General features: G+C 31.6%; 1 protein-coding gene across 1 annotated transcript; it reads left to right on the top strand.

Annotated features, from left to right (window-relative positions):
- Positions 1-8,609: 8,609 nt before the first annotated feature.
- LOC145162462 (tetraspanin-19-like) lies at positions 8,610-10,324 on the top strand. Its single transcript, XM_079081605.1, has 5 exons — positions 8,610-9,017; positions 9,165-9,264; positions 9,368-9,448; positions 9,532-9,636; positions 9,732-10,324. Exons 1-5 carry the CDS (start codon positions 8,866-8,868, stop codon positions 9,900-9,902), a joined length of 609 nt encoding a protein of 202 aa, XP_078937731.1. The 5' UTR covers positions 8,610-8,865; the 3' UTR covers positions 9,903-10,324.
- The last annotated feature ends 3,865 nt before the right edge of the window (positions 10,325-14,189 follow it).

Raw genomic sequence — 14,189 nt, 5'->3', positions numbered from 1 at the left:
TTCTGATGCCAGTTGGATTGATCACACTAGTGATTCAAAATCCACAAGTGGTTGGATTTATACTCTAGCTGGTGGTGCTATTTCTTGGGCGAGCAAGAAACAGACGTGCATAGCTCATTCAACGATGAAAGCGGAGCTAATTGCCTTAGCAGCATCAGGCAAAGAGGCAGAGTGGATTCGAGACTTACTTATGGATATTCGTTTGTGGGATATTCCAATGCCTTCAATACCCATGTACTGTGACAGTGAGGCCACACTGTCTAAAGTATATAATGCGGTATATAATGGAAAGTTGAGACATGTAGGTCTGCGACACAATTTTGTGAGACAACTAATTGAAAGTGGTACCATCAAGGTTGTCTATGTCAAGACAAGTAGGAACTTGGCAGATCCGTTTACCAAACCTCTGACGAGAGATTTGGTTACATCTACCACGAGAGTCATGGGTCTAAAACCATAATAGAATCGCTTAGTGATGGAAACCCAACTTGACATTAGTGCTCCTAATTCTCAAGTTTAAAGGGTAACAACGAAGTCACTAACGGTAGAAGGTACTATCATTAATGATAGATCCATGTGAGGTAGGATAGTACGTCGTTGCCGAGAAAGAGGTTGAGTTACTACCCTTAACAAAGCTTTGGAGACATCTAAGCAACGAAGATGTTGTAAAAATTTGCCTATATGATCTAGAGGTGGTGCCGCCTCAAGTGAAGATTAGTGGTTTATCTTCTAAAGGATCATGAAAAGGGTTTATAACGCATGGCCATATTAGCGCTCAGGGAGAACACAAAGATGACTTGTGCTATGTGGGGGTAAACCGGAGAGGTCATTAAGGTTCATGGTTTAAACCTATAAGGATACCATTGAATCGGTCTCTTCTTGTTTGTTCTCATTAAACTAGGGTTTAATCTTCGTGACACCCAAGTAACATCATCTGTCTGAGTGAAAGGAAACTTTCCAACTTGGTGGGGGATTGTTGGAACTTTATGTATATAAAGGATTTGCAAGTTGGCAATTTCCTTTGTATCCCACATTGGTGGGGGGAAGAAACCTTTGTGGGTTTATAAGCTTATTCCCTTGATAGGCCTTCAAAGGCTTTAGTGGATCAAAGGAACGGGCCAAGCCCACGCGCACGCCTAGCTTAGCCTAGCACTAGCCGACGCCACGAGTGCGCGAAATGGCGCGATTTAGGCGCACTTGGCACTTCGCACGACGCATCGGTCGCTGGGAGCTGAGGAGTTTTTATTTTTGACGAGTTCGGGTCAAGCCGGTTTGACCGATCCGGTCAAATGGTTGACCAGCGTTGACTTCGTGGATGATAAGTCATCGGGGCATTCTAGAAGGATCAGGAAACGGCTTGCTTGGAGAGCAAGTCGTCGCCCTAGGGTTTCTGGGGCCGACCTATGGGGGCCCGTTTTATGCCTTCTAGGGTTTCGATACCTATAAATACTGCTCCCTAGGAGCCATTTGACACTCTCACGAAAATCAAAAGCTCTCTCTCACTCTCTGCGGTTTTCTTCTGGTTTCCGAGTATTCACTTTGTGTTTGTCGATTTCCAGTGCTGTTGGAAGATCGATAGATCTGCATTAAATCCTGGGGTTTTACTCTGTTGCTTACAGCCAGTAAAAGCGAAGTATAAACCTTTAAGGACAGGAGTCCGGTCCGTGCAGTTATTTGAAGTTCAAGATCAACCATCAACAAGTCGGTTTTACTTTTCTGTCTTGCATTTACTTTCGTCTAACAACAGGACAGTCTTCTTCTTCCTTTCTTATAATCAGATCTAATCGTGAAAGATTGATCTGATTTTGGACGAAACTTGGTAAATAATATAATAATAATTGGATCTATTATTCACAACTAATCGATACATAATTCTCAATATTGTTTGTCGGTTTCCTTGCGTGTCTATTAGTTTGATTTAACAACAGCTTCCCCTTACTATTTATTTATTTATTTATTAGGGACCCTTGACCTTAGTGTTACTAATATAGCATATTCTTGTTACAACTACAAATTGTTATCTAAATTGTTTCGATGCATATAAACTCTTGTTGACTATTATTGTGGTCTATGTACAAAAAGGTTTTAAGTTGAAATTCATAAAATAATCATTTAATATCATTTAACATAAAAAAAGTTGAATAGTTTGCCAAATTTATGTATGGAGGTGAACAAGTTGGACCATATTGATTCTTACTCATGCTGCATCTTGAAAAGCTCGAAGAAGTAATTTTCTCATAAGTCAGTGGACATTATATGGTATTTAAGTATTGTGTTGGTGTATACATTTATAAAGGTATTGTGATTAAGTATTTTAATATAATCGAAATGTTACATGTCTTTTAAGGGGCCATGTTTTGTTTTTACGTTGGCCTAAAATTTGTTTCAACCAACTCTCTGACTAAAATGTCATAAAAATTTAAAGAAATAAGTTATATTGTTGTCATTATCTAAAAATTTGTTTTGTAATGTTACCATGCATTTCATTTTTGCTTCAAACTTTAGTGATTAAGAATGATTGAATACTTATAGCTAAGAATGAAATGTTTGTTTCTAAGTGGTACGCCTAGAAGTAAAGTGCATCGACGTATCAAGACTATTGAGATCTTCACCAAAAGGAGTAAATGACACCGATCATTCCTAAAAAGAAATGTCGATATTAATATGTGAATTAGAGTCAAGTTATACCCGACATGATACAACATGTAAAATAATATCCAATAAATTACTTAAATGAAGAATAAAACCTTCTATTAAATTAATTTTTTTTTTCAAACATCCGTTTCAAACTTTCCTCTTCATATTTTCATATAATATATACTTAATTTATTAAGTTAAATATATTGTTAAATAAGACATTGTCATAAATGAAAGACTTGTTAAATTATCAATATGATATACTCAATTTGTTGACTTCAATATTGTGTTAAATACATAACCTAAGTTAATATATCAAATAAGCTTAAAATATTGTGTAAAATTAAACTCATAAAGTAAAGTATCAAATAAAGTTTAAAAAAATCAACATATACTTTTAATATATTTAAAAGAAAATTATAAAAGTATCAAAAAGATTCTAGTCCAACGGTATCAAGTGTTGTCATCCCTCTTTGAGGTTGAGGGTTCAAGTCTCGTATGAGACATAGGTGAATTTAGAAGTAGTTTATGAATATATTGTATTTGTTGTTAAAAAAAATATGATAAATGTAAAAGAACCTAAATCTAAAAATCGAATTAACTAAAAGATTTCTAAAAAATATCTTGTATAATAACAACAATTCATTTCGGTTCTTTTTAAATTAACAATAATAATAATAATAATAATTAAAAATAACATAAAACTATAAATTAAATTGTGTTACATTACAAACAGTGGTTGATAATTTAAATAATCATCATGATAAAACTAAAACATCATCAAAAAATTTAACAAATTAAAAAATCATAACAGTAATTAATTAAAATAGTTGAAAAATATAACTAATTTTATACACACTTAAAACGTGAGTAGATATCATTAAATGATTTGATTTCAATAAATATTATTTTTTCTATTGTTTAAATTAATTATAATTTCACATGAGCTAGATATAGTAATTATTATCTTATAGTTTAAGATAAATAACATAAATATTTTCAATAATAAATGATTGCCAAAAGTTTAACTATATGATTTTAATTTGTACAATCCGTAAATATTCACCTAATATCTTTATAAATTTTTTTTTCTTTTAACGAATAATTTGGATCCCATCCAAACTAAGATATACAAATAAATAGTCATAGTAAATCATGTTACAAATAAATAGTTGTAGTAAATTGCGTATTTGTGCACAAATAGGGTTAAATGCATATTTATGAAATCACATTTCTTTTATAACAATTGATACAATATTGTTTCATTTTCCAACTACGTATGCCGGTAAAATTTTAGCAAGAAGCAAAAAATACGGTTGCAAAATTCATGTCATGAATCATTTTATAAAATAAATTTTAAAATGATAAAATGTGGTTGCATAAATATATTTATGAAAAAACATCATAAATGGTTCTTGTGGTTTTCCTAAATCTGAAGTTTAGTCCATAGGGTTTAAAAATTTCATAGATGATCTCTGCGTTTGCAAAACTTTTGACGATTGGTCTTTATTGCTAACTTCGTCAAGCTTTGTTCCTTAACCGAATGACATTTTCGTCATTTCACTACCACATGGACCATTTATGATGTTTTTTTAAAAAGAAAAAATTAAATATAATTATTTAATATATAAAAGGTCTCTCTCTCTCTCTCTCTCTCTCTCTCTCTCTCTCTCTCTCTCTCTCTCTCTCTCTCTCTCTCTCTCTCTCTCTTCCTAAAACACACACATACACACACACAAATTACTCCACCCCATTTTGTGAGCCTTCTTTTACACATGTAACTTGTGAGCTACTTGGGTTTGATGTTTTCTTCGTTGTGTTGGTTCAGGCCCAGTTTCACATAGTAAAATCGAGTAAAATAGAGAGGATATGGGGCAATTTTCTTTGTATTTATTCTCAACTAATAACGATTACAAAGACTCATATTTATCTAATCTAAATACTGGAAATAAGGAACAACTATCCATTAAGCTAAAATAAAGGAACGATGGCTATCAAGGCCTTGATTGAGTCAAATGAAAATAGAAACATGCACTTCTGAAACAAATCATGTTACTCATGGATTAACCCAACACGCTGAAAAATGAACTCATTCAGGTTCCTTCACTTCTCTAGTTTGATATGTGTTTGTATTTTGAAAGTATTTCATTTCCATAACCTCAGTGAAGGTACTTTTCTTTCATATGTTGCAATATGTGAAAAAAAATTCTTTGAGGTGTTTCATCAAGAACACGAAGTGCATTGTTCTCCTTCTTCCTTTTCTGATTTATTTATTTGGAATTATCACCATTGCAAGCATATGATTCTAATTTTCTTTCCCTGACATACAAGTCAACAAATAGATGAAGATGTATAGAGATAAGAATACAAAATTAAGGAGTTGAAAGTAAAAATTTTCTACGATCAGATGGGCCTGACAATTTTGATAGCTTTTCTGCAAAAGTTTTCATTGTTTTCTCTTTCCTTTCATTGAACATTCCCTGCGATTATACCTACATTTCTTAAAAGTTTGTCTTCATCATCATCCAAAAGGTTCTCAGGTTCAACATCTTCATCTCCATCTCCATCTTCACTGTCATAATTGAAATCAATAGGCTTTCACTGGTTAACAACCAATTTGTTATTCTTTTTCTTTTTGGTGACAAGATTTTTTTATGGCAGTTGTCAAACCCTTGATTTGAATAGACTTAAGTGTAGAATTGCTAGCTAGCTCCAGGGCCGGTCCAAGCCAATTTGGGGCCCGGGACAAATAAAAAAACGAGGCCCTCTAAAATTTTAAAATTAGTATTTATATGAACATCAAAATATTTTATATATTAAAAGGCTATCATATACCTATGAAATAAAAAGACAATAAAATGAGAATGTTTTATGTACAGTGTAGGTTAAATATTTGAGAAAACATCAAATATCTTCGGATGTCAATAAACTTTAGGCTATAAAATCCAATCATCAAGGTATTGAAAAGAACAATTTAAGCAAAAATAGCCTTAATTGCACATGTGCAAATCCTAAACACACCGCCTATTGCCTTACACTTACAAGTTCAGTGTAGCAATTTATTGTGCTTTGAGCTCCTGAACAAGAAACAAGGTGAGATAGAAAACTGTTCTTAAACTCCATCATTAGTAGGATCCAAATTTTGAGCCATAACTACAATTTAAGAAATCACTCTACTAGAATTATTATAAAAACATCAAACAAACAACCAAAAGCTTAACTCTAAGTTGTATAAGTCTCCTAGGCATTTTATCAAACATTCGGCGGCCATACCCATTAAAGGGAAAACATGTACACTAATTCACATAACAAGCTTCAAGATGTCATTCTATCTTTCCTCCAGGGCGGTTATTTATCTCTCATTTAGCCTATCCGAGTACCTCTACCTCTATACAGTTTTCAATACCTGAAAATTAACTTCATATTAAGTATTGATAATCAAGTTCTATACAACCAGATGAACAAAGAAAAGCACACAAACAAAAGAGAGCTTTAACAGTTAAACCAAATAGAACCTATGGACTACAACTCTTTGTAAACAAATCCATCTTAAGCAAACAAAAATCAAAACCAGGTTTACATAATAAAAAACTAACATACCATCAATATCATCGCTGAAGGAAGGATGAACAAGATGGAAGGTTAATTGAAGATTTGAGGACTTTGATTAAACTCGTTGAAGCGTGATTCATGAAGGATGACGTATCAACAAAGGATCGACGGTGTATTAAAAAAAAGAACTCGTGAATATGTACAAACATAACTCGTGAGAAGTCTATTTGAGAATCTTGAAAACTGAGAAGTCACTAAAACCTTGTAACCTTCAAAACTGAGAAGTCAGTAAAACCTTGCAAAAAGTAAGGTTCGAACTAAGGTCTTCCACACCAAAGTTACGCGTGCCTCAACCATCTCAACTAAATATGTCTTGGATATTTTTGCTACATAGTAATTTTATATATTCTAAACCTATATGTAAAAATATTAACCGTAGCTCGTGGGGGCCCCGAGATTTGGCGAGGCCCGAGGCGGTCGCCCAACTTGCCCTCCCTTTAGGGCCGGCCCTGGCTAGCTCTTACATACAAATCTGAGGTGTCTATTTCTTCAAGTAATTCAAAATTTTCTTTTTGTTTTCTCTTATTTGGGGGATTAATTTGCCCCTGTTTGCAGAATCGTGTATCTATACCATGCTCCTCTTCGAATAAGAGAAAAGAAAAAAGAATAAGAAAAAATCGATGCTTTTTTTGTTGTAGTGAGAGAAAGTGTACACAGGTGTAAAGGTGGGGGTATATGGTGGGGAGAGAGAGAGAGACCTTTTATATATTAAATATTTATATTTAATTTTCTTTTTAAAAAAAATAAAAGAAAACCTCATAAATGGTCCGTGTGGTAGAGAGAGAAAAAAAAAAGTAAGAGAGAGTGAGAGAGATAGAGAGAGAGGGAGAGAGACCTTTTATATATTAAATATTTATATTTAATTTTTTCTTTTAAAAAAAATAAAAGAAAACATCATAAATGGTCTGTGTGGTAGTGAAATAACGAAAATGTCATTCAGTTAAAGAAAACATCATAAATGGTCCGTGTGTGGTAGTGAAATAACGAAAATGCCCTTCAGTTAATGGAGTTAGCAATAAGGACCGATCGTCAAAAGTTTTGAAAGTACAGAGATCATTTATGAAAATTTTAAACCGTGGGGACTAAACCTCAGATCTGAAGAAAAAAAAAAGGACCATTTATGATATTTTTCTATATTTATTTATTTAAACTAAATACTCCATGTCAGATTGATCTTGTATAATCAATCATAATATAACTCAACCTACGGCATTTTTTAATGACATGTCACTTCAAATTTGAAGCATGTGAGATTCATAGATGGGTCAACTTTAGTTTAAACATATGACGTTTATGCTAAATCTTGATAGCAAGGATAAACACATGAGAACCCAAGTTGGTTCATAACACAATACGATCATATCTCAAAATACATCTCTAACAATGGTGCACAACTATCTACACAATTCATTAATTGCAACTATGTGTGTAGATAATAAGATAGACCTTGTCTAATAAAGGTCCAAAAAGAAGCTTAAGCCGGGTTGATTGGCTTAAAATTCTAATCCAATTATTTCTTCGATACATTTTTTATCCAATTTTTTGTTACCTTTCTCAATAAAGTTGAACCGCTAATCATGGGGTTAAAAACTTCACCTTGTCTTGACACAAAGCTAAGGCATATCAGATATATGCCCGCAAAACTATCATCCTAATTACAAAAGCTAAAGCACCCAATGACCCACCTACATTATATACATGCACCAACAATAAATGCGAATCACATGTTTTATATGTATATAAACGTACTAAACATGTAAAATAATAATAAGTTTATCAAAAGTAACCATGAGACTCACCTCGAAAGTATTTTCTCCTACTAACATGAAATCTCAATGGGTTTCTAAATCGATGTAATCATCATTTAATTATGGATGTAGGTTAAGATGGTGTTTGACATTTCATTTAAAATTAAGATTTATTGGTTTTTTTCAAAATCAATAAGTAAAAAAAAAATGTTTGTAATATTTAAAAAAATAATAATTAATTAAAAAATAATAAAAATAATTTATCCTTAATCCTTCAAAAAAAAGTTTTCAATAAGTTAAGAATTATTATGTTTCGAAACCTTTCTTTAACTTTGGGTTGTAAAAAAAATTTATCTTAAAATATATATAAATTAAGAAAAGTATTTTTTTTTTTAAAATAACTTACACCATAAAATCTAATCCACACTTAATAGAAAAGTCATTTTCTCACCAAATAAATCATTTTCCCTCAAAGGACTTGAATGTGAACCGTAGACCTTTGGTGTGTAAGACTAACTTGATAACCACTACACCACAGTAACTTGGTGTTTTTTTTTTTTTTTTTTTTTTTAATTTATTTTATTAATATCACATTAAATAATTAGAATTTTTTAAAACAGATTAAGACATTAATGCTTTTTCTCGTGAAAGCTAGGAAGAATACAGTCTGAAATTCTTATGTAGCTCTTGACTCGTGATTATCGTAGATCACCTCCTCTTCCCTCCACAATTCTTAGCCTGAATCCTAACCCTAATTCTGATCTTAGGGTTTGGGATTTCGGTTTTACCGTTGCTCATTACACTACGAGGTCGAATTTCTAGACGAAATTTCTTGTTACGGGTGTGAGTGATCGATTCATTCTAGAAAATGACGACGCTGGTGAGGATTTGCATGCAATTGTTGCTGAAACTTGTTAATTCTGTCATGGGAATGTATGGAATCGCCACGATTTTCTACGCAGTATGGATGATTAAGATTCGGCATCATCAAGTAGACGACTCCTATCCCCTTGCTCCTTGGTATTACACTTTTCACATTCTTCATCTTCCTTCTGTAAATTTGTATATGAAATAACCCTAAGAGTGAATTTGATGAAACGTAATGTTAATCGGGGAGCTAAAGTTCGTTATGCGGTTTTGAATGAGGTTATTTTCAACAAACTGCAGGTTCATGTATTCCATGCTTGGATTTGGTGCAATTCTGTGTGCGATAACACTATGGGGTTATATTGCTACAGAAATGGCAAATATTTGGTGTCTCTATTGTGTATCCTCTCATATTAGACTAGAGATAGAGACCCATTTTCCACCTTTTTTGGGTCTGATTATGTAGGAACTTTGAAATCCTTGTTGTCCTTACATGAATGAAGTACCTTATCTTCATCTTCTTGATTTTAATCCTGGAAGGTGCAATCACCATGGATGTAATCTTGAATCCGAACTGGGAAAAGGTACATTATATGATTTTTCTCACTTTTTGCTAATCTTTCACTTGATAGCTTCCATTTTTGATGAATCGTTTCAATCAAATCAGGACTTCCCAAAAGACCCAAGTGGAAATCTAATTGAGTTGGGGGATTTTATCAAGGAAAACATTCATTTTTGCAAATGGGTTGGCTTATCTATTCTCTGTGTTGAGGTTAACATACTAAAAATGTCATTATATATTCTTGATAGATCTAATTTGATCAATTATCTTCAATTCGACTGAAGCTTTTCTTACTTAAATCCCAGGGATTGTGTATGTTTTTGGCAATCATTCTCATAGCTCTTGGGCCACATCAAAAAGGCTATGAGAGTGACAATGAGTGTACTCAAGAAGGGGTTCCATTCTTGAAACATTATTCAAAGCATGTGAATATGAGGCCTTTACAAAGCAGCATTATCGGGAGTTTTGAGGCATGAGTAAATCTGAAAAAAAAAAAAAAAAAAAAAAAAACCTGACTCGGTAAAAGCCTGAATTGGAGAAATATGCAGACTTTTATACCTTTTTGTGAAAAGGAGCAGAGGAAACTTGGAGTAAACCCGTGATTGCATTCAACAATGAGAAGATGTTGACACATCTTTTACTCATGTCTTTGTTATTATTCATTGATTCTTTTTCTACATAGAATGCTGGGAATGGAGTTGCATATGATTGATTTGTATGATATTTGTGAATAGCCTCTTACTAATATGGCTGTAATATGTTTTTGAAGTCTGTAAATATAGCTTGCTCAAGGCTTGTTTTCACGTAAGTATCAATGCCATTCGCCGTTGATTTAGAAAAAAAATTAATAATAAAAATAAAAACAAAAACAACAAGGATGGAATTGCGATTTTGATGAGGTTGTGTTTTGTATTAGTGTAGTTGAATCATCCAATCCCCAACAAATGATTTATGTAATGTTACTTTCTTGTAAAGTATTATTGTTGTTATTAATCACATGCATAACATAATTAAAATCATTAAAATCGTTACATAGGATCTAATTAAGTGCATTTGTTGTTCTTACTTGTTTTGGACTTGTTTTGGTTGTTTGGATTGAATGTGGTTGTTTTTATTTCAAATGTATGTATCGACCAATTTTGCGCCTATGTTGTATGTTTTATTTATCATCAATACTTTAGTTCAATTTAATATTTTCGAAATGGGTTTATCACTAGATTTTCACGAAAATTAATTAATGAAGGCTCATGAATCAATTAATTATAGGATCGGGCTCAAGCAAACTCATTGCTTTTATTAGTTATTATATCAAGTGTGTGTGTGTGTTTTTGTTTAATGTATATTATGAAAGCAAATGAATTGTATCTTTTGAAAATCAATGAACTTTCTTTTATAACTATGTTATAAAAGTAAATGAACTCTTTTATAAAGTATGTTATGAAAATAAATAAACTAACTCTTTAATTCAGTAAACTATATTATGAGAATATGAATGAAATTGTTAAGGAAATTATGAAATGTTTCAACTTTCAACTATGGAAAGTTTTCTGTTATTATAACATTATGCATAACATTCCTGATGTGTGATTAAAGTGATGAAAAGAAACTAGGTGTCCTCATACATACACTTAATGTGAAATGTATTTAGTTATCATAATGATATTCAAGTCAACATGATGTACCAAAGAAAAAGATAGGGATCTAAAATATTCTATGGGGATAGTACCTCCGGTAACACCCACTTTTAGGGCTAGAATTTGTCTTTGTTGGTAAAAAAAAAATTAGGAAATTAAATAAAGCAAAAATAATTAGAATAAAATACAAATAAATAAAAAATATTAAAAATAAATGAAATAATTAATTAATTATTAGTTTAAAATGTTCAATAGGATTGGAAGATGGTTAAGGAGAAAAATTTGAGTTTGATCAGGAACTAAACTTGACATATTAGAAAATATACCATGTTAACTATGTTAAACCCAAATTACCCTTTCATGGGACTATTTAGCAAAAATCAGTTGTTATTTAAGGGATGATAATTATGTCATTTTATATTATTTCAATTTCATTTTCTGACAACCAAATAGAATATAAAATTATATTCAAATTTCATTTCATGCCAAGTAAACAAATATGAAATTGGATTACAATTCTTGACATATTTCAATTCCTTCATAAACATACTCGAAACAAAAGTCACCTTAAGATAATTGTTTCATCAAGTTCTTAGTCAGTAAGCTTCTAAATGTTATAAATCTCTTCTAAATATGATTTATATTGTTAATCCACTGATTGATTTGAATCTAGTATTATAGTCTATGTGTAGAACACTAATCTAGTGATGTAATCTCCTTCATATGATGAATTTGAGCTCATGCAGCTTTAATGAAGTTTTTCAAACCCTAGCTTCATGAAACCATCACCACATCTTGTGGATTTTGAATCTAATAAATGAATTACATTAATGATATGAGATGGATGTGAAATTTTGTTTTAATGTCTAAAACATAGCTTTAAAACTTTCAATTTGATCAAAAGTGAGTTTTAATGGAGCTTTTGGAATTGATGATTTATTTAATTAATGGATAAATTAGGATTATCATGCCCTGAATGATCTGTTCCTCCTTAGAAGATAATGAATGCTTGCAGATTAAAATTAGGTTAATCAACCTTGATTTTTTGTGAATAGTTTCACATAGCTCATTTTGTAAAAATGTACATGCCATTTCATATGCCTGTACATTTACTATGTGTAATGGAGAAAGATAAGTGTACAACTATGCATGACTTTATATGGTTGTATGTTTCCTTGAGAACGGGAACTCTGACTTGCTTTATACAGCTGCACAAAATAAGTATACCATTGTACACTTGGAGTGTACAATTATACAATTGAAATGTATAGTTGTACGAACAATGTTCAACATAAATATTTAGGAATATATTAGGTAAAGTTTCTATATATCATATATTTGATCATTATCACTTATAGGTTAACAGTTAACATTATAAGGTGTTAATAGATCATGTAAGGAAGATCTTTGAAGTGAGTTACTCTCAATAATACATAAACCTAAACTTGATTTGTGATTTATGATTTCTTATATATGCATCTTTTATGTGAAATGTTTGTATTAAGTATTATATGTGTCATGTGGTGACAATAAATGAGTTGAAAAAATTAGACCTTAGCTAACTGTTATAAGGCCATCCACCAGGGGTGGAACATGAACACTATAAGTAAGGGGCTGAAACCAAAACTTCGAAAGGAAACCACATAACAAGTTTAATACGGTTTAAATTATAACAAGCTCAAAATCTAAAGAAAGTTAATATAAAATATACTTTTATCAATTAAAACTTAGAGCAACAGACAGACCCAATTTTTATTTAAAGATGATGGTTTATTTCTATGGTGGAAGAACATGTGTATTTTAATATTTGAAAATATTTATTTATATTTTCACTACGGGATTAACTTCCTGTTTTTTATAAGGAACACAGCTAACAATATAAAAATAATAAACCAACTTTTGACAAACTCCTTAGGATAAAAGAGGCAACCAATACATAAAAAATACAATTTAATAACTTATTAAATCATGGAAATTGTTACAATATAAATCAAATAAATAAACCTAATTAATATAAGTCGGTATGTTATTATAACAAAAAACTGATACAGTAGCCCATTAATTGAATCACTTAATAAGCCCAACAAATCAATAATGCAAACTCACTACAAATACCTAATTGTCATCTTTTTGGCGTTTAGGGTCTTCAAGAAGTAGTAGACGGGAGTTAAAGAAAGGGGAACGATGCAAATTGCAGCCGTCTAATTCATCTTTTCTAAAAAATCACAAATAGATATCTCATGAACGATTTGTGGCGTGAGGCTTGGGAGCACGAACATATCACCAATCGTTTGATTTATTAGATTTTATGCTTTCTTCGTTCTGCTAATCTACAAAATTGCTTTCTGCTTTATAATCGATTGTCTTTCCACCATAATCATTAAGCATTCTGTACTTAGAAGTCTAAAGAGGGGGGGGGGGGGGGGGGGCTTAAGGCATCTGTCGCTATCCACGATGAGAGTTTAATAGAACAAATTTGAATATAATATAGATGAGAGAGAATGTGGAGTTGAATAGAATGTGTAATGAAAAGTTGATGGTTTTTTTAAGAATTTAATTGAATATATATATATAGTCTCTCTCCTAGTTGGGCAATCTATTCAACTCTCTATAGGTTTAATGCATTGGATATGACCTAATGCTTACTGCACATACTATTTTTATTATTTATGTATAGTACAGGGACTCCTATGTAACTTTGGGTATTATATAATGTTAGGGCAATAAAAACCCCAACAAGGATTTTCTATCATCGGATATTAATTTTACCCATTTAAGTTTTGTGTCCAGGCATGTCAACACGTTTATTTAAATACGTTTTGAAATCTCTTATTCAAATTCATTTATTTTGTATTGTGTAGGATTGTCACCTCTAACAAATATGGATAATTCAATTCAGTTAAAAAAAGTTGTTCAGTTAATAATTTATTAAGAAGCTAATATAGAAAAATAATAAATCGATCGAGCATTGTGGAAGTTGTTTAAACAAAATTACTCGATATGTCACCAACGCGTCTGGTGGCAATGGGCTTCAAATGAATCAGATCATCTACACGTGCCAGATACCACAGTATTAGAGGGCATAATTGTAATTTACAAAGGAAGCGGTTTTATGCAAATTACGTTCAG

The sequence above is a fragment of the Lactuca virosa genome, chromosome 3, assembly GCF_052849685.1.
Source record: "Lactuca virosa cultivar CGN04683 chromosome 3, Lactuca_virosa_CGN04683_v6, whole genome shotgun sequence".
Classification (NCBI taxonomy): Eukaryota; Viridiplantae; Streptophyta; class Magnoliopsida; order Asterales; family Asteraceae; genus Lactuca; species Lactuca virosa.
Note: the sequence above shows the minus strand (reverse complement) of the source record. Positions and strands in the feature narration are given on the sequence as shown.

Bases quoted from the DNA above. Each gene is read 5' to 3' on its own strand.
- LOC145162462 (XM_079081605.1), top strand. From the start codon at position 8,866: ATGACGACGCTGGTGAGGATTTGCATGCAATTGTTGCTGAAACTTGTT. The intron at 9,449-9,531 runs GTACATTATATG...CAATCAAATCAG, and splicing joins TGAATCCGAACTGGGAAAAG to GACTTCCCAAAAGACCCAAG. The intron at 9,637-9,731 runs GTTAACATACTA...CTTAAATCCCAG, and splicing joins TATCTATTCTCTGTGTTGAG to GGATTGTGTATGTTTTTGGC.